The following is a 26,884-nucleotide window of genomic DNA, read 5'->3' on the forward strand; positions in this document are numbered from 1 at the left end:
CCATCTGGATCCTGCAAGGACCGAAAAGGCTTCTTCCAGATTGGGCAATGCGTATGCATCTCTGATTGTCAGTGAATTCAGCTTGCGATAGTCGATGCAAAGACGGACCTCTCCATTTTTTTTGCGAACTACTACAATTGGGGAAGCATAAGGGGACTCAGACTCACGAATCACCCCTGCGTCTAGCAGTGCTTGCAAATGCTTTCTCACAGCTTCATAGTCATTTGGGTGGATTGGTCGGGACCTCTGCTTGAATGGTGCATCGTCTTTCAGATTTATATGATGTTTCACTCTGGTTGCATGCCCAAAATCGTTCTCATCGCAGGCAAAAACATCACGATACTCATGCAAACTGTTTGTTACTCTGTCCTTCCACTCTTTTGAAAGGGGCGAGTTACCAAAGTCAATAGTGAAGTCCGACTGGTCTGGTTCCTTGGCTGGTTTGGGAATGCCAGCACAACATCTCACAGTGTCTGCAGGTTGGTCTGAATCAGGTAAGTTGTCATAAATCTCTTTGGGAGTGTGAAGCTCAGCAATGACACAATTTGAGGGAAGTGTGACATCATGATCATTCTCATTTCTCATCCACACAGATAATTTGTGAGGATGGTGCTTGGGCAGGTTGACGAGGCAGCACTCCACAAACACCCCACCAGGTAAGATAGAGGATTGAGGCTGCTCGACTATAACACAGCCACTGGTGGTATCAGCCTTCACATATCCCTCTAAACAGACTCTTGCTTGGGCGGGTAGAACTTGTTGCATTTTACCCTTTAGAGTTGCTAACCCTATTCTCCCTGTAGCATTAACCTTATTTCTGAGCTTGAGTACTCGAAGAATTTGTCTATACCCATACACAGAAATGGGTACACACAAATCATTAAAATTTTTATCAAGACAGTGTTCTTCATACAAAATGTCAAGTGCATTTGTGCCAATGAGTACTGGTAAGTCACAACTACCACGGCGGTCTGGTACCACTAAGGCTAAGGTGGAAACCTCGGGCTCAACATCAACAAATTCTTTTGGGAACTTGAGAGTGATGGGTACATAGCCTAAATAAGGGACATTTTGACCATTAGCACCTTCAACATCTAGGTCTTGGAGGGGCTGGATAGGGTGTTCTGACAGATAAGTTTTAGAAAAAGAAGCAGTTACTGTGGTCACCTGGGACCCTGAATCAAGGAGACATGTAGTATTAACTCCTGACACACTGACATCTGCAACACATTTCTGTCCTACAAGCCCTTGAGGAAGATTAACTCTGTGAGATCTGATGGATACTTTTGATTTAGGCTTTAGGTTGGGACTGTGATTCTCAGCTACAGCTCCTGGTAGTCCCTCAGCAGGAACTGCATTCAGTTTAAACTTTGTTCCCAGGCTTCTTGTTTTTGCTTGAGCTCCTTTCGCTTCTTTTCAACTAACTCAGGATTTGCCTCATTGTTGCAGGATGGCGCAATGTGGCCATCCTCGCCGCACCTGAAGCAATACCATGGGCGGGGCTTCTTGCTGACAAGTGGTGGTTCAGGGGATGGTGGAGGATTTCCTTCAGCAAGAACTTTGGGCTTAGCCTTTTGTTTCTTACCTGGCTTAGCAGACGCTTGGCTTGAGCTTAAGGATGCTTTTAGAGAAGCTATTTGAGCTTGTAGCTTCGCCACTTGTTTTTCAAGTTTTTGCGGGTCATGAGAGGCAGCTGTCGCCATGTTATCATTGATGGCATAATCTTCTACTGAGAGCGTGTTTGACTGGACATAAGTTCTTTTAGCCCCAAAGTGCTGTTTCATTCTGTTGGACTTAGCAGTTTGTCTGTCCTCCTCAGAGCGCACCCAAAGGAGTAACTCGGAAAAGGGAGGTGGGTTATTCTTCTTCTGTTCAAGCTGAAGACTAGTAAGTAGACCATTGTTCCAGCAGCCTCTGCAGAACTGCTTAAGCAACTGTCGATCTGAATCACTATCAGCCAAGCCACCTCTTTTGATAACCTTGCTCAAGATTGCCTGCAAGCGCTGCAAATAGCCAGAAGGCTTTTCTCCAGGGTCTTGGTTCGTGTTTAAGAACTTTGCAAAGAGCTCATCGCCATCCTCGATGATACCATAAGCAGAGTCAAGTAGGGCAAGATATTCATGGGGAGAAGCATTGGGTCCAAGATGTTTGACAATTGTGGCGGCAGGTGGGAAAAGACTCTCAACCATCTTCCTGGTTGTATGTGTGTCAGACATAGCAGGATCGGCGAGGTAAAACTCAACGTTGCTGCGCCACGTGTCATAATCAGACTCTGAACTGGGACAGGGGACTTTTCCTGAAAAAGGTCTAAGACGGGTGTTGCCATGATAGTGGTGAGGAAGATCATTGTTCTTGATGACATGCTCAACCACTACTCTTTGTATCTCTGGAGTGGAAAGATGCTCAGAAGGTAAGTAGTGATTAGGGTTCTTATGTGACGATGGCATCGCAGCACCAACTTCGAGTGGGGGTGAGTCACGTTCAGGAGAAAGGATCTGACTGCCACGTGTGTTGACAGAAGTCGCATCAGGCATGTGTGCAGGGCTGGTGTCCTGAGACCCCTGATTAATTCCTGATGCATCAGGCTCAGTTATTTTAGGCTTGGTGGATTCTTGAATCCTAGCTAGTTCATCTAGCAAAACTTTTTCAAACTCTGCTCCACTTAGATGAGCAACATCTTTCAGTTCTCTAAGGTAAGTCTGGGTTAATGTGGAACCTCTGTCTGCTGTGTACAACTCTGACAAGAGCTGAATGTGGTGGACAGTGTTCGGATTACTGGTAGGTCTATTAACAGGTAAGGCATCTTTAAGGTAATCAATAGCTCCACCTGAATGGTATTCCACTATAGCTGTGTGTTTGAACTTAGCTTCACTGCTGGTAACTTTAATTATCCTTTCAATCTTACCATACTGTGCCAAGTAATCAAATACTTCATCATCTATTTCACTACCAGTTACACCACTTACAAGCAGTGAATTGGGCACTTTAACATTTTCAGATATAACTGTATCCATGTTTGTACTGTTACCACAGTCTTAGTCAAGTGATATCAATGTTCACAGAAAATACAATAAAGTGTCAAATGTTCAACTTTCATGTGTAAGATTCAAAGAGAATTTAAACCAACTCCTGGCTGCTGGCTCGCCAAGTTTTATGTAGCGCCCTTAGCCTGACTGGAAGAACACACTATAGACACCTACACTCTCTAGGTTCGGAGAGTTGGACCCCTATGTTAATCAAATGAGATAACATGAAGTTGAACGTTGACAATTTATTGTCACACACATATAAATGCTTGCAGTGTATGAAAAATAAAAAATTACAAAAAATAGAGCTCTTTCTTAAAAATAAAATAAAATAAAAAAATGAAATAAAAGTGTCCCTTCTTCCTTACTGGAAGATAAGAGTTCAGTTCAATTCTGTTCCATGTAAATACCACTACTACTACCCGGGTAGGTTTTGTGTGTGGTTCTTATCTGTGTCAGAGAGTAAGTGAGATGATGTCGAAGTTCTGCGGAGTGGATCCCACGGCTGGCCACACTGTGCACCGCTCCGTCCAATCAATCGTCCGTCCTGGCTCGCCACCGAACCTCCAAGGCTCGGGATTTGAATTCAGTTTCTAATCCAGCAATTAAAAAAAAAAACCAATCTGCACATAGAGTACAGAAAATATAATCATCATTCTCTGTTCAATCAAATAACACCATACTATTCTCACTTTTCACTCAGAATATCCTCATAAATAAATATACCCAGATGCAGGATATATAGATAGTGTTCAAATCAGTGTAAATGACGCTGCATACATTTACAATACAATTTAAATATTTTTAACCATGACAATTATTCATCATGAACTTCAATTTTTAACATGAATTCACTTATTTATATTTTTAAACCATTTTAAATGTTTATCTTTTTAACGGTAGCTCAACACCTCCTTATAACCTTTTTAAATGTAAAATAACAGTTTCACATTACCTTTTTTTTAAACCAATCTAAATATTTAAACAACCTCAGTACAATAAAACGATTTATGCACATTGTAATTATGACAATAATAATTAACACAACCTGGCATCTTAACACAATGCATCATATGTCTCTATTTCTCTCATGTAACTGCAGCTAACTATGTTAACGGTTAGCGTTTACATCAACTGTCAAGGGAATATCTGAGTTAGCGCAGTGTTAGCGCCACTCGCGATTAGCGTTAGCGTTAGCTAATTTATGCTAGCGATCTTTTTAAAGTCCGTTTACACGGTTCACAATGATACAAACAGTACCACGGTGGGTTCAAACATTAGGAAACACTCCTGTAACTCCGACTGGTTTAGGTAAAATAACTCATTTCAAAGCATTTTCACACAAGCTAAATCAACAAGCAACAACGAGGCTTAGCCTCTAGCATGTAGCAGCCATGCTTACCGGAGTTTTCTCAGGGCTCACACGGATGAAACGGCTCCTCTCATCCAACAAAAAATACATAGACTCGTTCCTAACAAGTAAAAGGCTTATTAGACAGTGCTATGAGATGATAAATCATGAATTTTGGACTTTACACCGTCTTTCTTACCGATGCTTGTCCGCTCGGTTGTATTGAGCTCTCTAGTCAGTGTCTCGGGTCAGAGAGAGAGCGTACTCTGTGTGTACTTGACAATGAGCAAGGAGCTGACTCGCCACCTTGTGGTGAGGCACGGTAACACAACTAAATAACACAAATGGGTTTAGTACCCATGTGGGTTACAGTAGGTCCTTTTTTTTTATCTGCTAACCGAGCCACTACTTCCAGGAAAGCTTCAGCACAGTGCTCACAAGCCAGCTAGTAAGCATTCAGTTTGGATGGACACAAGCATCAAGGCTGGAGGAGGCTGAGGTCAGGCAGTAGGCAAACAGGCAGTAAGTGGGCAGAAAACCACGACTGGTACAGTAAACAAGCGTACAGATGGGTGGCAGTACAGACAGCAGGTAGGAGGACAGGCAATAAAGAAGGCAGACAGAAAATAAGCAGGTGAGGAGGCAAATAATTGCCTTTCTGTCTGTATCCAAGAAAGGATACAGAGGTAAGGTGTGTGCAGGCGTGCTCGCTGGAATATCGGTAAGCAGGTTGCACGAAAGCAAGCCGACAAACTGTAGCAACAAAGCAGACAAACAGAAGGTAAGCTAGCAGGCATGCAGGTGGTCAGGAAGGTGGAAAGTATGTAAGAAGACAGGCGGTAAACAAGAGCTCAGTAAGCAGGCGGAGATGCAGGAGGTGCACAGGCAGGTGTTCAGGGACAGCAGCAACATTTTTTATTCAGATTTACACCTTATAAATATTTGATAAATTAATAGTTTCCTCCATCTGTTGTGTTTTCTAGGCTGCTGCTTTTATAAGTGCATGTTCTCTTCTTTTTCTGTAGGTGTTGAGCACTCTGCATGTTTCGTTTGACTGACTGAATGACTAAGTGGCTGTGTGAGCCCAGTGCACCGGCTCACTCAGTGGGATCCATTTAGACAGGCAGGCAAATGAAGATGGTTTTTCATTGAAAATGTCCTTTACTGTGCACTTTTCGCCTAAGTGGTGTCTCTCTGATGGTCTAATAATTTGTGTACACAAAACTATAAAGAAGAGAAAGAAAGAAAGAAAGAGAGAGAGAGAGAGAGAGACAGAGACAGAGAGTAAGAGAGAGAGAGAGACAGAGAGAGAGAGACAGAGAGAGAGACAGAGAGAGAGAGAGAGATGAATTATAATAATGGAGTTGCCAATCAAACATTTTGTTCACATTCTTTGTGCACGCAATGTTCCTTTCTCTCCCGCAGACGCTACCCCTCTCTCACCGTCCCTCTCTCTAATAGTTTGTTAATTGGTGTACAAGAATAGAAAAAAAGATTTAGGAAAGACAGACTTGGGCCTCCTGCTGAGCTCCAGATGGTCAAGAGCACACAGCTGGAGATATGAGGTCCACTTTCAACTATGCCCGAGCTCCCCTTCTTGTCTCTTCCTTCCACTTTGATTTGGAAGGAAAACCCTTCTCTAAACAAGGTAGACACATAGCATTACCTGAGTTCTATATTATCAGTATGAGTTAACAATTACAAATGCACTTTGTAGCAATTGGACATTAACCTTCTAGATGTGTCTTGTACAGGCCTGGGCACTACACCTTTAAAACCAATCTTCAGCCACTGTGGCTTGTGTGTTTAGAAAATAAATCAGCCTCGTGCTAAAAAGGGAGGGAGTAATTAAAATGAGCTAATAGACATTATTAGCCATTCATCAGCTGCTACAGCATTCAAACTTTCCCTGGAGGCACAGCAATCCTCCCCCAACAGAAAAGTCTTTTGAAACAGGTAGTGCGGCGTCCTCCTGAATACCAATTAGCTTCGCTTTAGCTATCCACGGCTCATCCATGTGAATCATTTGACAACAGAGTAGCCTTTTTCCACGGCTGGGCAATTCAGCACAATGCCTGTGAAGGAGGTAGACAAGGAGCGCCACAGGGAGAATGTCACAGGTATTTGAGAAAGGTTAGACAGAGAAGAGAGCATGTTGCCATCAGGCACGCCATTCATCATCACAATCACACCAGGCAGTCACAGAGGGCTGCCATGTGTCTGTGCGTATTTATGTACATGTGAAAATGCTTATAGATTGGCGTTGATGTATGTGTGACATGTTGTGTGTGCAAATGTGTGTATATGTACATGTTTCCCCTGTGTCTTTGTGTGCAAATGAGCACCATCTTTTTTATATCTGCCTTATACTGTAGTCATAGTTTAATGATAACCCTGGCTGTAAATGGCAACTCATTATGGTCTTAACTTCACTTCTTATCTGGATTTACATCATTCTGACTTTCTTTGTAAGACAGCAGCTCTCGTTAATATCACACCACCAAAGGTGGAAGAAACATACTACATTTACTCTAGCTGAGAGGCATTTTGTGTGTTTTTGTATATTTTGAAGACAACTATGTTTTTCACTTGCAAGGATCAACATGGACAATTCATGATTAACACAAATACTATGACCAAATTGCACAACAAACGCAGCATGACATCCACCTTGGTTGACTCAAAAGTTTGTGTTACAACACATTAGGGGAGTTTGTGAAATATTGGCATTCACGCTGTAAACTTTGCCCACTCCCAAGAGTCAATAAATCCTCCTGTCACAGCCTCCAGCTTTCAGTTGGGGGAGAAAAATGACTACATTTTGAAGCCAGTCATTCACCTTCAACAAAGTTGAAGCGTTTAACAGTGCCACGGTTTAGATCATAGCCATTACAGAGTACATGTTTTTGTGTTGAGCACTTCATCAGTATCAGGCAAATTGTATACAGCTTCTTCATCAAGTCTGTGTAAGCATGTGGAGGTATAGTACTCTCTCATGCAAGAAAGATATCAACCTTCTTCACCTTGCAATAAAACAAAGCTGCCAAGCTGCCCTTTTAAAGTTAATGGGCCAGTAATATGATGCTAAATTTGACAGAGCTGATTTGCATAGAGTGGGATTGTGCAAATTTTATTGGAATATTTACAAAATTGTTGTATTTGGTTACACAAAAATACTGATCTGGCTACTTAAGGGCCAGATAATGTGTAACCTCCCGTTTTGTTTCAGTATTGGTACTTCCTGGTTAATAACTAAAATCTTTCTAATTACATTTTTTGCTACTGTTTACTTATACTCAAATTGTAGACATGATCACTCTGTAATTTATATTAATGTGCACTAGTATGACCATAACAGTGCGGTTATATTACAGGAATTCCAGACAACACAGCTCCATTCGTCAGATGAAATGAAAAATTTAAAAAACGTGTGTCAAAGAATCCAAGCATGTGAAAGGACATCTTGGTAAGAAGATAATGACAGCCGGCGAGGTCCATTTTGAGGGCTAATCTTTGTTCCTCAAATCAAACATAAAAAGGCAATTCTCTGTGTTAATGAGCTCAATCGCTCTTCCTAAAAGCTTCAATAATTCATTTGCTCCCGGATCGTCAGACATTCATAATGAATAACATCCACAGTGAATTATTTACACAGTCATCCTTCGTGGCACAACTTACTGACTGACACTGAGTCACTGACTGTGTCTGATGGGCGGTGGGAAGGTCGTGTGCAAGCGTGCATGTGGGTGTGTGTCGGTGGTGTGAATATGTGCCTTTCCAGCTGAGATTTGACTCTATAATGGGTTCACGACTAAGCAGTAGTATTGATATCCAATGAGCAGAGGAACACTACAACTACTGCTAATTATAACAGTTAGCGTGTAGTGCCAGCTCCCCCATCAGTGCACTGGAGGAACATACAGTGTACAGTGTCAACCCATTAGTGATGTGAATTCTGGACCTGTACTCTGTAATCACTATCTGTCATTTGAAATGAATCAAAATAAACAACTCATGACTAACACAAATATTATGATCCAATCAAAGTTCATGCACCTTGTTCTTACAACAAGGTAGGGTTGTTTGTGAAATACTGGCATTCTAGTTACGCCTTGCAAATCTTGGCTTGTGACAATAAATTGGGTCACTGCTGTAAACTTTGCCCGCTCCCCAGAGGTAAGTCAATATATCCACCTGTCACTGCTTTCAGCCTTCAGTTTACGGAGAGGAACTATAATCCACCCGCCATGGCAATACGAGGAACACTGATTTATCTTTGTTCACTGGCAGGTAATTTTATTATAATATCAATGTATTAAAAGTAGGAGAGGGAAAAACAAAGTGATTGTGTGGCTTGTAAATACTACATGCAAAGATATAAAGCAGTATATATACATGGATTTGTTTGCTTGCTTGCAGTCTTGTTCACTGCAGCTCAGGACGAGAGTACGTCAAACAACTGCAGCTCAAACACTCAGCTATATGAGCATCTCTCAGATAACCTAAAGGTATGGTAAGTTGGTCTGTCCTGCATGTACAGCTACAGGAACAGATACACCTGAACGCAGCTCACACTCTATCTACCAAAACACTCTTCCAGAATGTATAATTTATGTATCTTTGAACCAACTCATGATGAGGTGTTTAAATTCCTATAATCTGTGATGTGCTTTGCCTGTCATGCTCTCTGAGGGAGACATGGTTGAAAAGAGAGTGGGTTTGCAAGTATATGGAGTGACGTGTTGTGTCTGTTGTTGACCAACAGGAGGCAGCAAAGTGTCATGAAGCCCTGTTCTCTCAGTGGAGCTCAGATCAGATAGGTGGACTGGCACTGTCCTTGAGGGATCTCACTACCACTCTGCACACACACCAGCTGAGAGGTAGGAGGAACAGCCTGAGATGGTGGTGGCAGCAGCGTTGCTTCTCGTGTGTGTGTGTGTGTACGCAGTGGATAAGGGGCTAAAATGCTGTATTTTCTGATCCCAACCACTAAGCTGCTGATACAACTGGCATTTTCTTTATTTTGGCTTGTGTTTTATCTGTTTTTTGTTTGTTTGTTTGTTTTTTATTTGTTTTGTTTTATGTTGTAATTTTCCTCTATATAGATGCATTGGGTCTTGCAAAAGGCAACGTCATTTACCATCAGGGAAATCTGGTGCAGTGACCAGCATTTGATTAATCAAAGGACTGGGGATGCTGACTAATCCCAAGGCCTAAATAGAGAATATAAAAATACACACAAGGTTAAATGTTTAATTCTTTTTATTTATTGCCAACAGCTTGCCATGGAGAGCCCAAAACATGCCCTATGCCAGAGGTGCCCAGCAATGGAGGGTTGGCCTGTGTCACTCTCAGTAACACACGCTACTGCAAACCAATGTGCAATCATGTATGTGATGTAAATAAATTGCAAAAAATATGTTTATTTATTTATTTTTTTATTTAGCCTTTATTTTACCAGGAAGAAGCTTTATAAAAACAGGCTTGCCCGTACAAGCAACTTTTATGTTCAGTTTTGTCCAAAAATAGATAATCTGATAACTGATTATGTGTTCATTTTGTTTCCTTTCACAGGGATATGATTTTGGGTTCCCCAGGATGACGCGTTTGTACGAGGACTGCAGTGATGGAACATGGAGTACCATGTATATAGGAGGAAACAAACTGGCAGTGTGCAATAGTAAGGCTCCATTTTATCTACTGGAATAACAATTTGCTGTGTCTGTACTGCATGACTGCTGCTAAGAACAGGAGCTAGTTTGGTACTTTTATTTTGCATTTTCTTCAATTTTATTTATTTGCACAGGGCCTTAAGTTATTTGTAAAAAGCATCTCACTGTAAATTGCTGTGCCATGGTATTTTACTATGGACATGAGGTTGAATTTGGCCCTCTCTCCTCTCCTAGAAACACCTTTTGCATTTGTCGGAGGAAGCACGGCCTATTTCCCAGAAGCCCAGGACTGCTCAACAACCCTGGCCAATAGTCAACTGAAGACCAAGATACTTGATGACTTTATTGCTGAGCTGAGGAAACATGGCAAGGATGGAGAGGCACAGCACACCTGTCTTGTGTGTGGATGATCACAACACAGTGGCTTAGTGATGCACAGACCAAAATGTCATCAATTTGTTGGTGCTCACTGTGAAATTAAACTTTGCAAGTTGTTAAAAAACACTGTTTTCATTTGTTGGCATCTCTGTGTATTGTATAAGCTATCACACAAGTCTTACTACAAAACGATTTCCCTTTACTGTAATGCAGCCTTTCAAACCAGGAAAAGACATCCTATATGTCATATCACAATATTATGATATCCAAAAGGTCTTTAGTCTTATATGACAATATTAATATAATACAGATATACTGCCCAGCTCTATTCTCAGATTTTATGTTACAGTGCTCTTATAGTTAAATGCACTCACTCTTTTAGATGTTTCATGAGTTGGTCTGAATGACAGTGGCAGTTGTGATGAGGTTAACCACTTAGCCAAATGGACTGTGCTCTGTACATCCGACTCTGTTTCTGACAACAAATCCAAAAGGTAGCACACCAAGGTCAAGGTCAGAGAGTCAAATGGATTGCAGGAGCTCACTAGCTATTGACATTCAAAATCATTCTATTAGTGGTCACTCTAATCAGAGAGAAATGACCCACAAACGTATCCTGTACGACCACAGACCCTGTAATCATCAATTAGTGAAATGACTACTTGTGGACTGAGGGGTTACCAGAGATGAGTTGTAATGTCACAGATTTGCCATTGGGTGGCAGCAGCTAAAAAAACATGAGCTGGCAAACAGAATTTCCTTTTATATTCTTTTATGGCCACTGCTTTTTCCACAAAATACACACATGCACTTTATAGATTCTTTGATGATGTGATTAAACTTTTGTTGATGAACTTCTGGGAACCTGAAACATCTCTAATGTTTATTGGCAGGCTTAAGGCCTGAAGAAACAGGGTACATGTATGATGACAAAATAAAGTTGGTAAGGAATGTTTTTATAGTTTACAATTTATTACATGTGTCTAGTTTAATCTACATATATACCTGTATAATGAAAATACACAAACACTAACTGATTATGCAGCTGTAGGAACCACAAAATGCTTAAATGCAGTAAAACATTTTGTACATATTTATAATAACAGTTAAATGCTTTTGTTTAACTTAATCTCTCAGTCACATGCAGGTGATATAGCAATGTCACCAACTTTATGAGAGGTCAGTATAAAGATGCAGTCCATAGCAATGATAGATTTGAAATGATAATAATGAATAAAATATGTAAGCTAACAATTAACAATTTAGAGAACATCTGGATGGAGGCAGCCTAATTTTTTATGATGAACTTTGAAAAGAATTAATCTAATAAATAAACCAAATTCAAATTTAATATTGACTTTCATGTTTAACTTTCCAGTAACCATTTGCATCTCTAACCATCTGCATGTGTGTAGTAACTTTTTTGGTTAAACTAAACAAATAAAAATAAATAAATAAATACATGCATACATATTTTTCTACATTCTGTCTAGTCAAGACAGATCTCTGCGTAATTTCATATAGACTAACCCAAGTAAGCCTTGTCAGAATACACAGATTTCCTTAAATTGCTAAAGGACTGTGGGAAAAAGAGTGTTTTTACCAGCAGTCTTAGCTGCATTGCCCCACACTGTTTGCACTGGTCTCCCTTTGTGGAGCATAGCAGACGTGTATGATGCCATTCTCTATAGTCTGTACTGACTGAGGTTATCGACACAATGGAATCTGCTCCCTCTTTTTCATGCTACCATTCAAAGTAAAATTAAAGAACAAACTATGCTAACACCAAGACGTAAGTTATTATTTGGACAAACATAAGGCACTTGGATCGTGGTTCATCTCTCTCCTTCTCTTTCTTTCTATCTACCTCTTTGTAAACATAGATACATGTGTTTTTTTTTCTCCTGCTCTGTGCACAAAAAATAAACATTAAGAAGAACAACTTTCAATTAGCGCTAGCATAGAGACACTTACATTCAAAGCTAAAGTGAAAATGAGATAATCACTGTAATTTTCAGTAACCAATATCATCACTGTGTAAATCTCGCCTACTGCTGCTGGCTGCCCTGGCGGTTGTCCAGTTTCTACAAAAACAACAGTGTACATTACCACATGTGAGCCAACATGAACATACTACATGATGAGACTGAACACAAATAAGATTTGAATTTATCTTATATAGTAAGACATTCTGAGTATCATTACAGTGTAAAATGACTAAAAGCTGTGTTTCACCACATCTGATAAAATGTAATAGAAACATAGCATTTTTCAGTGTTCACAGGCAAATAACTCCAAGACACTGGCTCATATGTGTGGGTGTTGTTTCTGTACTGATTAAACACTGTGTAAATTAAAATACCGTTGTTTAGGCTGCACAAAATTTCCAGCAACTTACTGACTGCAGAAACTGTATTTCTGAGGTGAGGGCTTCTCGCAGAAGCTCTTGCTCTCCCTCCTTATGCATTTCAAGCTCCTTCTTCAGTCTAGGAAACAAATGAAACCAGTGTCAATCAGTGAAAATGTAATTGCAAACCCATGAAAGGGCCAGCTTACTGCAAAGAGAAGCTTCTGCATCTTTGGTCTTACATAGCCTATTAAGTTCAAATTAAACTCTTTAGGTGTATCTTTTTTCTCTTATTTCTGCACAAATGTTTTTTTCCTGCTCTTTCTGTGCATCATTGTTCAGTATCACCATATTTAGTTACCTTGATTTGTTTTAAAATTTAAACCTGGCCCCTAGCTTTTGTTAAGATTTTGTTCCTGGCAAAATAACACTACCATAGAACAATGTTAGTGGACTGTTTGGAGGAATAAACGCTACATAAGCTTACCCTGCACAATAAAGGTGTGGACACTTGTCACTTTTGTGGACATCCTTAAAGTTCTATTAGCACTTTTGGTTAAAATAACCTCTTTATAAATATAAGTATGGCAATTTCTTCTGTGGAAATGCAAAAATGAAAGCATGTATGTAATAAATAATGGTATAATGTCATGCGTGCTGCATGGCCCCAATAAAGATCACACAGCTCTAAAATATGTTTGGAAGTATGAAAAGTGATGTATTCAAATTTTATGGTAACTTCTACTTAAAAGCGGCAACAACAGTGGAATTAGTTTCTCTGTGCCAAAGCATGCATTGTATGAAAGTAATTATTTTTGTCTATTAAAACTCTCTTATAGTAGCATAGATGTGTGGCTGTGACTTTTTGATTTGTGAAGATAAATGCAGCATTTTTATACATTTGTTTTGATAGTATTTACTCTTCAACTTTGTACCTCAATTTAATATCAGCTTCTAATAAAAGCAAGGAAACGTTTGTTGTTGAGGCGTACAGATGCCTCGGCCATGATCTAAGCATAATGGTAGGTGTCTAAAGGATCTATACGGAGCTACATGTGAATCCAAGATAAGCTGAGTCTTTCTTTCTTTTATTGGAAAGTAATGAAACAATAAAGCAACCAAGCTAAAATTGCATTTTCACAGTCTGAAAACCAACATCGGTGTTTCTTAACTTTGTACTCTTCTGTGGAACTTACAAATTGTGTTTTTGAGGCAAAAGAGACTGCTTTTCAAACAGAATAGTTTGATGCTTCGAGCAGCAAGACACTAACACTGAGAATTGGCTTTCTAAGAAAACATGTGTAACTGATATCACTTTTCCAATGGTAATGTCTGTAAATGACTCCTCACAATTTATTTAGCTACAATACATCAATGAGGAAAATCCTTCACAAAGTTATCTTTCAGCATCATTAATGCATTCATCACAGAAAAGCCTCTCACAAATGACTGCCAAATAGATAGCTCAAATAAATAAATAAATAAATACACAAAAGATACAAAAGGACTCCTGCATCATCATGCTTTGCAGTCTCAGGCATCTTAACATTTCTGTGGTGATACAACTTTTGTTTCACATATACTAGTGTGACAGTGAATCACCCACACCAGAACCCATCCCATGTTTTGCACACTGAACACTTTTTAAAAGGCCGTAGCACTCATTCAAATTGACATGCATTCAATTTCCGACAATCAATAAGCAGAGAGTTAAATATGTGTTTTAAAGGGAGGCCTGCAGTGACTGAAGACAGGATTGATGGTTTCAGTTCAGGATTGATGATCATACGAATGACGGAGAGGAGCCTCCTCCCCCCTCTCTTCCTCTCCTCCAAAGACACATCCTCAGCACTTCTGAAGCTAATCAACCGGGGGGTAATGAAGGACCTATGTGTAACAGCGCTGACGGATGAACAGCACATGCTAACCACACTCATGATTTAAGGCAATGCAAGCAGAGGGAGGGAAATGTATAAAGACAGAAAGGTGAAAAGCAAAAGGTAGAAAATAATGGCTAAGTAAAAGGCAGAGAAAATACAGTGCTTTTACATAAGTGAGTGAGGAGGAAATACAGAAAAAATGTGATTAAAAATTTAAAAAAATCATGTGGAAGCTTTGAGGGTTTGGTGTGTACTTCATACATATAACTATAGTAGAGTAGGGGTCATTAACCAAAGTAGTAGCATCAGCAATAACAACGACCCTTCCTTCCTGGAACGCTATTGATCTTCAGTCTTTAATTACATAAAGGAACTATCTTTGTGAAGAAGCATGCTATACAACAAGGTGGGGTAACACTCAGACACCACTGATGTTTCAAAAAACAGGAGCTCAGCTCTGACTCATATTGTAGACGCAAACACAAGTGATCTAAACAAGAGTTTGCTTTTTGAAAAAATTTACCCATTTGTTTAGTTGATCCTTAGTTGGGCAGTCTTCAGAATGGTAAGCAGTCATGCAGAAGACCATGACTACTGCATTACTATTGTAGACAGAAGACAACATTGTCTTCTCAACAGCTTCAAGGCCAGTGAGGCACTTACTGTGAAGACAAATTTCCTTTTTTTAAGTTGTGTTATTGTGGTGTTGTTACTGTTATTGTTACTGTATTGCACCATTTCAGGAGACACACATTCCACACTGGCTGCCTCATAAGAGCTAATGACAATGCATTTTACAAGCTGTAATATCAAATAAGTAGTATTCATGCAGGTATATCTTACCGTGTGTTGACATAATGATGTAGACAGTAAACTACAGAAGCATAAATAATCTATTGTTGGCCAAGTTTGATGGGATGCTCACTCTAGACAACATTACAGATGACAAGCCTCTCAAGCATAAAAGAGATCAGGACTCCCTGTGCACAGCCAGAATTAATAATAAGGTGCTGGTCAGTGACAGGAACATCTCAGTAAAGACAAAAATTAACCACTGCACACTGAATGACTCAACTGTAACTTTATTAGGAGCCAACAACGATCTCAGGTTTGCTCAACAAAATTAAGTGGTCACAAATGCTTTTAATTTAATTTAAAACCGCTGGTTTTAAAAGCTGAGTTACAGTAAAGCAATGCAGCTTTCTGAACTGACCAGACTGTTTGAATTGTCAAAAGTGTCTAGTGTGTAAATATGTTATGAAAGCACCACTAGACTGACAATATCATCACATTGATATCAAAGTAGTTGGTCAAAAATATTGTAAAATTTTATTTTGTCCATGTCACCCAGCCCTATGTTTAACCAAGAAAATGAGACACCACATGGAATTTTTTGCAGTTAAAGTTCTGTATGATTTTGCAAAAAAATGTGTTTACTCACTGGTAAGCAAGTTGTGTGAGCTTTCAGTGTGAACGTATAATTCACAACCCCTCATTCATTTTCCCTTACAATCTTCCCTGCATCAATCACATTAGGCTTACTTTGTTTTTTCCTACTTGTTGACTGAATGAAATATGCTACAGATCAAAGCCTTAATTAAACCAAATGGCCTTAATGCTCTGTTATTTACACTTCTAGTTTCGGACTCCAGCCAAGAGAGAGAGAGGGAGAGAGAGAGAGAGAGAGAGAGAGAGAGAGAGAGAGAGAGAGAGAGAGAGAGAGAGAGAGAGAGAGACACCGACAGGGAGGTGGGCTTGCGGGTCTATTCAGCACTTATCACAGTATGATTGAATTCTACTGTACATAAATAACACCTAATATATAATGGACTTGCAGGAACGCTGTGTAGTTTTGTGTTGTTACAGCACAGTTGGCGTTGTCTGTGCCAACATGCTGTAATTTCCATTTCTATGTGCTTTTCTCAGTGAATTCAGCAACACACAAGTAAACTCAGCTATGAACACGATCTACTGAAATGGACTGTATCTATTGCATTACAGAATATTGGTGAGGTGAGTCTTGTGGCTCCACATTTCTAGACCAGATCCCGTGAAAGCCTTCACAAGAGGTGTTGGGTGTGGACACACCACTGACATTTCTCCATGCAATTTCATGGACAACATCACAGCTGCTCTGACAACTATATTTAAAATGTCAGGATGCTCTGAGCAAGCCTCAGAGAAGAACTGTGGTGTCACACTTTTTACCTCTCTGTCCCCATTTGGTGTACAACTGCCCAGCTGCAGACTTGGACTCTTTTAAAGCAGGCCTCTCTACAAAGGGAATTTTTTTTTTTTGCAATGCTTAGCATTACTTTTATACTTAATAGTTGCACTTCTCCCTTGTGAAGTGTTTAAAACACACACACACACACACACACACACACACACACACACTATACTTTTGCATAATTTCATATAATTACAAAGTAAAACTGACTAAATCTAGTATAGTGCCTGTCTGTATGTCCACATTTATAACCAGAAAGTTGATGATGCTCACCTCAGACAGGTGCTGTCAGTGAGAGGTTTTTGACTGACAATCAGACTCTCTGCTCTCAGATATTCTGTCACTGCTTCAGCCTCACTCAACTGGCAATCCAGGTCTGCAGTGATGAATAGCAAATTAACCACAAAATAAATTCCCTAAACAATATAGACACAGGGTACTTTGTAAATTCATTCACTTGGCTGGCTGACAGAAAAGAGGAGATGCAACATTGTTTAAATTATACAGCAGAACAGAGATGCCACCCTTAGAACCTGGGGTGGTAGGAGAAGTTCATTATCATTTAAGAATAAGGGAAAAGAAATTTGCTGGTTGTTTGTACTTGTTAAAACCATCAAGGGTAGACCTCAAGTGCCTCGTGGATTCCACTATTTCAGTGGAAAAGATTCTTGGCAACATTTTGCATTTAACTGAAGGTGATGGCTTAAGTACAAAATATATGAATCCCTGCAAGTTTGGTTTATATTACAATCCCTATCCTCACAATCCCTATTCTTGTTCCCAGGCGTGCACGTAGCTGCGTAGACTCTTTCACACTGATGAGAAATTACTGGTGTTTTTGATTAGGGATGGTCCGATCCGATCCACTGGATCGGTATCGGGTCCGATCCAGGCCAAAATGACTGGATCGGGTATCGGATTTTTTTTATTAGAACCTGTCCGATCCGATCCATAAGCCCAAGCTATCTCGTATATCCTCAACTTCACTTTGCGCGACATGCCGTAACACAGACGAGCTGTCGCCATGGTTGCCATGTGTCTGTGTTTTCGTCACGTGAGCAGAAGCCTGCAGGGCTGTAGTCATGTCCTCCGTTAACTTTACATTAATGGAGGACAAAAGCGCAACGTTTGTAATATGAGTGTCTCAAGGGGTGGTAGCAAAACCGGAAGTTTTAACACACCGGACTTAATAAAGCATCTGAAGAAGCAGCATGGAAAGGAGTACGAAGACTTTTTACAGGTGAGTGCAAAGAAAAGCGAACCGTTTTTGTTTTGGTGCAGCAAATCTTGGGTTCGTTTCACAAAGCAGGTTTAGTGAAATCTCTGAGTCTGTTAACCTTGAAATGAGGGAAACTCTTGAGTTTTCCGTTTCACAAAGGGAGGTAACTCAAACCAGAGAAAGAGGGGTAGGCCTAACTCTAGCCTGTTTCACAGAGGGAGGTAACTTAAGCTCTCGGTCAGTTACCGCAGTAACAGACTCCATGAAACTAACCTGGTCGGGACCAGGTTTTTCTCATGAAACCTCAAGTTTCTCTCTGTGTCCGCCCTCTTTCAGCCACATTTAACTTCCTCATTCATTCAGTCAGCAGGCGAGTTTTGGCATGGCATATTACTTCTGCCGTCTGTTATTTAAAAAATAATAATTAAAAAACAGTCAGTAGGCCTTTATTAGAAGTCCATTAGTAGTTAGGTGGCTTTTTTCACGAACATGGCATGTCCTTACGATAACGATACCGTGGATGAAGGTGCAGTGTTACTGCGCAGAGAATTAAATATTCGTCGGGAGATGGTTATAAGACCGCGCATAGATGTTTTAGCATTTCCAGACAATTATCTTTTTGAGCGTTACCGTTCCACGTCACCTAAATGAAATAAATTAATAGGCCAGCAGTAATTCAAGCAGTTTTCCCCTGTAATATTATTGATTGCAACGGACTACATTTAAACTCACGCATTGACCCGAGCATGTTCTCCCATGCCGTCTCCCTCTCCTTTGCCGCTGCAGCGGTGTTGCACTTTTTAAAAAAAAAAAAAATGTTCAAACTCGCTGTATGAATGCATTAAGATTTCCAATTCAATTGGGGTGAAAAACGCAGCCTGACGCTTCCCCGTTGCCATGGTGACTCGTCTTATAGCTGTTGTGCACGCACTTAACTCCAGATGAAACTACTCCGAGTTGATAAAACTAACTCAAATGCAAAATTTGCACCAAGTTGCACTTTTATTGACTTCAGTTGTTCTCCCATATTTTCCTTCTTTCTTTAGGGGACCAGAATAGTTGTTGTACAGTGAATGTGGTGTTTTTAGATGTCAGTATCAAGCAAATTACATCCACGTATTAACAACTTTTAGAGTGACAAAAAGAATCGGATCAGTATCGGTATCGGCCGATCCTTAAGGCTGCAGTATCGGTATCGGATGTGAAAAAGTGGTATCGAGCCATCCCTATTTTTGATCTGCTTTTTTGTGGTGTCAGAATAAAATACTTTTAAAAAGTTGTCTTTCCAATGTGGGATATATTCTTGTAATGTGTTATGTTGCAAGGTTAGTCAAAGAGAAACTCACATACACTGTTATGAATGTTTACAACAAGCCCGCTGATGAACAACTAAGCTGAACACAACACACAACCAACTGATAACTCAGTTGAATCTTTCTACTGGGGAAAAAAAAATATAGTTATATTCCTGGTAGCTGTATGTGTACTATAACTTTCAAACAAAAAAGATTTTAAAAACACAGCAGATGATCAGTGTAAACAAATTCATGTTCATATTTCTTGCTTAACAGCAAAAACAGTACTGACTGTGTGTGAAAAGGCATAAAATGGCGAAGTGATATCCTGGTAAAGCCTTCTGTTGAAAGGAGGCTTGTAAAGCAGAGTGCTGCTGGAAAAGAGCACCCCAAGCTACCACACAAAAAAAAACAACATCAACCTATTGTAATACCACCCAGTTTCACTTTAATTTCCAGATTCAGCAATCAAATTCAAGCTGTGGTTTGCTTTCAGCATAACTCCTCAGCTACATCCATCATAAAAATCACCACAAGTCTTTTGTTTGGGACCGGGGAGTTACAAAAAGGATGGCAGCACTGTATGTGCACTTTCAGCACCATGGACAGCACCAAATCGACCTGACACAAAATTACCTTTGTTAAGGTGGTCCAAGCCTTGAAGTTCCAGTTGCAACACTCCCCTCTCCTCCTGCATGGAGTTCATGTGGCTATTCCTGTGTCTCATGAGTTCCATCTCTGCTTGCAGAGGAACAACAAAGAGGAGAAGGAAGAGGAAAAGAGGTAGCTTTGTTACACCTCAGGCCAGACAAAAGATAATTACCAGGAAGGCTGGGTTTTATATTGAATTTATATTGACACTGCACAATGAGAGAAAACATTATCTATATTGCCAAGGCTGCAATGTGGGCTTTTTTAAATTAATTTTTTAGAACAAGCAATCAGTGAATGGGGTTCCCTGGAGCCCAGAAACACTATATATAAAATGAGGAGACTGGTGTTCACTAACAAGTCCAAAGGGAGCTACTCCTTCTGTCTTGTAGAACTACTGAAAATGCTTCAAATCACATCAAAGTGTAATTTAAAATGAAAACTTGCTGGGCTTTAAAAATTACAGTACATTGCATCGCCATAAACCATCACAACTGCAGTTTCTGCAAAAATGATCTCTGTATGATATTTGGCCCCTGCCAATGTGCTGGTTAAAATTGACTATGTACAGCTGTATGTATGAAGTACATACTGAGGAAATCTGTAACTGTGCTCAGTCAGATTTTTACTTTTTTTCCCTCTGTACTTTGTCATTGAAGTAATTTTTCTGATCCAAAAAAAAAAAAAAAAAAAAAAATCAGTTATTTAATAGACCTTTTTCAATGGTAGGACATGTGCCCTTATTTTGTCTTCAACACTCTCAAACTTATAAGATTTTTACTTTTTTGCTAATTATTTTACCACACACGTGAATGGTGGTGTGTTCAGAACTAGAGTCTCATTAGTGGAGATGAGGACAGGTGTGCTCAAGTGTGAACTGCACAGAACTGAAATGCTACAATGAAATGACTGAGTAATGTTCTTTCTTCCCCCCATCTATTTGCTCACTCCATACATGGCACATTCACTTAATAACTTAATGTTTATTTGATAGGAACAGATACATACACTGAACATTTCATAAATATTCTGATGCCATGTATCATGGATACTATAACATGTCTCTGATAGTTAAGAACTAAGTCAACCACCATCAGCACATCACTATCAAACTTGCATAATGTTATCACTGACAGTGAGTGCCAGAAAGCATAGACTGTTGCATTGAGACTCAGATGTTTGCGTGAAAGCTTTTGGATTTTCCTGGCATAGTTGGTGTTTTACTCAATACTAGGCCAATATTCCGAAGTCTTCCAGGTCCTTTTATTTTGCTATCCACACATTTTGTGAATTACAGCACTACGCACTTTCATTGCATTTTATAATGAAACATGTCCTCTCTGATCTTCATTTCCCTAAATGTCCTACTCCTGCACATTCTATAATGTCAAATCATATAGAGTAGCACTACACTACATCAGTGCTGTACTGTGTCACACTTGCAGGACAGCACAATTTTTTTATCGAGTACAATGTTCCTAACATTGTACAGTGTAACATTGTACTGGGTTGTTCATTTGGACTATTCAAATGACAGATAATCTGAAATGAGCAAAAAAGTTACTTGTGTTTTATGTGGCTATTACTGTAGTTAAAGTAACATATTTTGCCCAGTATGATCATCGTTAACTGTCCACTGCACAAGTGATTACACTACAATAGCTGTGTTTAATCACCTCTGTTTAGTTGTTGCACCTTCTTCTCTAGCTCCAGAATCTCAGAGTGTGTCTGGCTCTCAATCACAGTCTCTCTGCTCCCAACAAGACTGAAGTCACTGTTGAACCTCTGGATCTCCTGTAGGAACTTCTCCTCTTCTTCTTTAGAGTCCCTCTTAATGATATACTAATATGAATTGATAGAACATGGTAAATGCTCCAAAAGACAAATAAACACAAAAAAACTCTCTCTTCAAGGCAACAGATTAAAGTGATATTACGTTTTTGTGAAATTTGTTTAATTTTTAGAACATATTAGCTAACACTACTGGCCACTCAAGGGACCTATGATCAGGACCACATACTTTCATTTTGACAAACAAGCCTAAAACTGAATCATGTACAGTAGAGAAACAAGACACAGTAAGCCCGGGTAATATTTCAATAACTGTGTGTCTGAGGTCCAACAGCTGACAAGTTAACACTCTTGATTATCAATGAGGACTCAGTAAAATGCCTGAACTTTCCAGACAAGCAGCAGATAATGTTGAAGACTGAATGCTCCAGTGTCTCTTTTTTTGGTTTTAATACATTTAACCCTTCCTTGGATGTAACAAAAATGAATACAAGTTGGTGGTTGAACTTGTTTTTGTTTGTTATCGGAACACTTAGCACCGCAATCACTGCCATCACACTGTACAACTCTGCTCTGGCCTGACAACCCCACACCCCTTTGTTCTTCTATTTATTGTGATATTGTAACAGCTGCAATGATATAACTTCCACTTCGAGGGATCAATTAAGTGTTCTCTATGTATTTATCTATCTATCTATCAATCATCATGGTATGATTGATCCTAAAACAAATACACCACTGAAAGAAGACTGATAGTTCTTCTCACTCCTGTATGTCAATGTTTATTTCAATTGTTTCGGCACATTTTTTACTTGTCCCATGTCTTATTTGGTGGACAGCACAAGCTTTGTTTGAATAATTGTAAAAGCTCAGTCATGCACTAAATCATGGAACTTATCTTTCAAACAGTGATGTATTTCACGAAGTGCAGTATGGTATAAGATGTAAATATTTGCTCAGACTTCAACCTACTAGACGTTCCTTGAGGTGGCTTTGCACGCCAAGCAGCTCCTGTATTTGTTTCAACAACTGGTCCTCATTCTTCTTCATCAGATCACGCTGCATTGTCATCTCTGACAGCTGCTGAGCCTGCATGGATGAAAATAACAAAAACAGGGATATAGCAGAGATGTGTTACATAAGAGATACATTATGTCACTGATCCCAGAGGACAAGAAATTAGATAGTGGCAAAAATTGCCGTATAATGTACAAGATACATAAGAAGACACTATTTGGCTTGAGGACATATAACTGATAATGCTTTGCTAAAACATGTGAATTGATGGCCTTTCCTAAAAACAACTGCTGACCCTACATGGGGAGTGAAGTCAATTGAAATGACTTATTTCTGGGCCCACTGTTAAGAATGTGGTTGCCTGAATTCCTTGTCCAACATGTGTACACCATTCCATCATCATTTTTTTTTCTTATTTAGTTTTCATTTCTCCATTCTACGTAATTATACACCAGAAAGGAAAGAAAACTTCCAAGTCAGATGGGATGGTAAATTCATGGGGGAGGCTTTTGTAAGTTCCCTCAGGCGTGACATTTAGTACAATTGACTGTCTGTGACTCAAGCTGTCAAAAAGTGAGTTTATTGTTTCTTATATAGAAGGAGGAGGAGCTCTTAAGTTTCAGAGCTGAATAGTTGTACCATTTATGAGAGCTGTCTTAAGATAATTACAGCATTCAAAAAGGAAAAAAAAAAAAAAACACAATGTGGGAGTTTTTCTCTTAAGTGGATATGTGTGTTAAAAACACAATGTGACTAGTTAAGCTCATAGCACATCTCAGGTAGAACTCGGCATATTCACAAAGGCCGTCACTCACAAGTTGTACGTCCTTTAGTTGTTTTAGTTTTAGGTTTAGGTTTGAGAGATCAATTCTAAATCACAACCTACCAGTATGATTAAATGATTCATAATGTCATGGTAAAAATAAAACAAGATAAGCTATCTCTGTCTCATGTTTTGAAGCAGTTAATATTTAAACAAATACTATATTGTGATCAGCTACCTTTGTAATTTGACCAAGTAATTTTCTCTTCCTATCTGTTGTTCATTTTGACAAGCACGGGACAGGCTTAGCAATATTTCTGAAAGGTTAATGAGCCTGTCTTTTGACATATCTCACACATGCTAAAAGGTTTCCCACAATAACACTAATGTTATCCGGTGGAAATTAGTCATTGATTTTACAGTCACACTTGCAATCGATGCCCGACAGTGTTGATGAAGTGGATGAGAGATTAAGTGGTTTCATCATAAAGCAGATCACCACATCAGAATGCCAATATGCACTGCTTCACCTTATGTGTTAATACCAGTCACATTTGAGTGTCACCTCAAGGTGAAACCATCATTATTTCCTGATTTCCCTTACCTTTTACAGCAGTTAACATTACACAACATAATATAATGCAATACCAGACAATGAAATAAAAAAGGATGCCATTTGATGTAATATAACTTAAGTTTATTCACTCATGACTGACAACACTGCTCACTAGTGTGGAAGAAACGGACCTTGTGCCTTATAGTCTGTTAATGGTAAACTAACTTTATATGTCTCACACCCCTGTAACTACAGGCCTCACTCACCAGGATCCTCTTTGAACTGATGTATCCCTGTTATCAAAGGAATGTTTCACATGACCTTCAACCAAACCAGACACTGTCCTGTTCCTTAGCAACATTATCTAAGGCTACCTTCCCTTTCTCCCCTCTTCCCTACAAAAAGCCCTATACAGTTTCACACTTTACAGAACTTGATTTTTCTGCATTTTAATGCCCTTCTCTTTATGCACATACTTAATCTGTGTTTAACTTAGGAACCGCAGACCTCTGACTTTCTTCAGCAAGGAGGAATACCCTAATACTGCAAATATACATTTTTGGACATCATTTTGTTTGGAAAAAAAAATAAATACAAATAAAAATGCTGAAACTGGAATGCAATTCAAAAGCAGCTTATCCAAAAGGTCAGAATTCTTAGTTTTGAATAGACATTTGGTGGCTACTCCACTTTTCTATTTGCATCAGCCTTTTTTGTTGAGACACCTAGGCATTACATCATGTATCATTTTATGATGAATCATCATTTGTTCTTCTTCTCAGAAAATGTATTCATTAACTGTCACATTGGCAACAACTACAGCTGGAAATCCAAACTGTAAAACTAACAATACCTCTGCTGCTGACCTTACCTTGCCATGAAGTTCCTCAATGGCCTTTTCATACTTGTCAGTGGAGGCCTTAATCTTCTCACTGCATCTAATGATGTTCACTTTGACTGAAATGAAAATCACTTAAATATTACTAGGGAATAAATCTATGGCATAAACCTTTGATATCATGCCGATAACAAGGAGACAAAAGCTAACTTGACTGAAATGAACTACAGAGAAGTGTAACTTAAGGGGTGTTGGGCTACATCACCTTCACTGACTGTAAAAACGTTCAATACCTAAACTCTTGCTAGTTATCGCTAGGTCTGTGCTGCTAGCCGCTAGCTTACTGACGTTGACACAACCTGCTGTTAACAAGCAAACTTTACCTTCTTGAAATTTTTTCGTCTGCTCAGACATCTGCCGCTCCGTTAGCAGGACTTGTTGATACAGACTTTCCAAACTCATGATAGTACTAGACGAAAAAAGGGTTTCTCAACTCTAAATGAACCGAAAAATGACCTAACGATACAGTAAATTAAGCTAGCTCAATTTTCCTCAAAGGTCAATTTATCGCGCTTATGAGAATTGCCGCGACACTTAAACGATAAACTTGAAACCCTAACTTTACCGAGTTTAGGTGCTACCACACAGCTTGAATGGAAACTGCATGGGTGTAACAAAGTTGATATTTGACTAACAAAACACCACCAACATCCTTCGCAGATAACCAAACAAACTTTTAAAAGGTGACGCACGTGATTTAATAGAAAGCTGGGTGACGGTTGTGCGTTGATATGTTCAAGACCTTGTTTAAAAAATAGGATTCATGACTACTAACGACTGGGCACTGTGTTTTCATTTGAGAACTACCAAAATCATCACACTTGTTTTAATAATCAGTGTTTATCTGAGAGTCTAATGATCTACACTGATTATAGCCTAAAGAAGCAGGGCCTGTTGTGTCTCATTGCTTGAATTTGTGTGCATGGTTATGGTGTATTTATGATGATCACGGTGACAGTCGCTTCTTGGGCCCTGTCCCATCAGGCTGTTGGGAAGTCACACTGGACATTGTGTCTCTACCACTCACTCAGCGCTTTAGACATTATCAATAACCTCAATCCAGTGCCGGGACGTGGCGCCATCGCGTAGATTTGTTATGTTCAATTCCCGACTTTGACCAATTTTTTTGCCGACAGAGAATGCTCTTGATTCGGTGCCACGAGGCGCATTAAAGTGTGAAACGCTCGCTCATTCGTGACTTGAGGACTACATCATTCTGACAGTCATTTGCAAAATTAATACTACATATTGATTGAGACTTTTCATAAATCACCTGACTGATGCTGCTACCCCCCGCCCTCCTCACTCCTCCTCCTCCTCCCTCCCCAAAGCCTGGTTGGCAACGCTCCCTTTTGAGATTTTAGAAATGCTAAGTCATCATATTTTCATCATCAGAGATTTAGCCCCTGTATGTCGCTTTTTGTCCCCTTTTTCTCCTCGTTTTTCGACATGTTCTCTATGAATAGTCGTGGACAGTGGCCTCTCAATAGAAGTAAATTGAGAGCCATTTTGAAGGAAGGGTGTCACTGGATTGATGGCGGCATCGCGCCTACCTAATCATGGATGGCTTCCTTTACTATCCATTGAGATCCAAAGCTATTTCCTCCCATATGACAGAAACTGCTCTCTCTCTCTCTCTCTCTCTCTCTCTCTCTCTCTCTCTCTCTCTCTCTCTCTCTCTCTCTCTCTCTCTCTCTCTTTCTAATGTGCTCACTAAGGTTGATTTACTGCGGTCGATGGCAACATTCTTCATTGATTCAGCCCACAGTCAATGGTTTTAATGCAGAGAGAGGCTCATTGACATAGTCTG

General features: G+C 39.6%; 1 protein-coding gene across 10 annotated transcripts in view; it reads right to left on the reverse strand.

Annotated features, from left to right (window-relative positions):
• LOC115373106 (coiled-coil domain-containing protein 172) overlaps positions 1-25,780 on the reverse strand; it is a 228,827-nt gene extending 203,047 nt beyond the window's left edge. For 4 of the 10 annotated variants that reach the window (XM_030071370.1, XM_030071365.1, XM_030071368.1 and 1 more), the window contains exons 1-6: positions 25,398-25,780; positions 25,048-25,133; positions 22,813-22,929; positions 21,726-21,891; positions 20,035-20,136; positions 17,158-17,260 (exon numbers count right to left, since the gene is read on the reverse strand). In XM_030071370.1, coding sequence (XP_029927230.1) covers positions 17,158-17,260; positions 20,035-20,136; positions 21,726-21,891; positions 22,813-22,929; positions 25,048-25,133; positions 25,398-25,476 — 653 coding nt within the window. In that variant the 5' untranslated portion in view covers positions 25,477-25,780. Of the gene's footprint in view, positions 1-11,182; positions 12,512-12,825; positions 12,914-13,841; positions 14,707-15,177; positions 15,317-16,862; positions 16,929-17,157; positions 17,261-20,034; positions 20,137-21,725; positions 21,892-22,812; positions 22,930-25,047; positions 25,134-25,397 lie in introns of those variants that run through there. The other 6 variants (XR_003929499.1, XM_030071367.1, XM_030071369.1 and 3 more) reach the window with 6 other exon arrangements.
• Positions 25,781-26,884: the final 1,104 nt, after the last annotated feature.

The sequence above is a fragment of the Myripristis murdjan genome, chromosome 15 (assembly GCF_902150065.1).
Source record: "Myripristis murdjan chromosome 15, fMyrMur1.1, whole genome shotgun sequence".
Taxonomy (NCBI): Eukaryota; Metazoa; Chordata; class Actinopteri; order Holocentriformes; family Holocentridae; genus Myripristis; species Myripristis murdjan.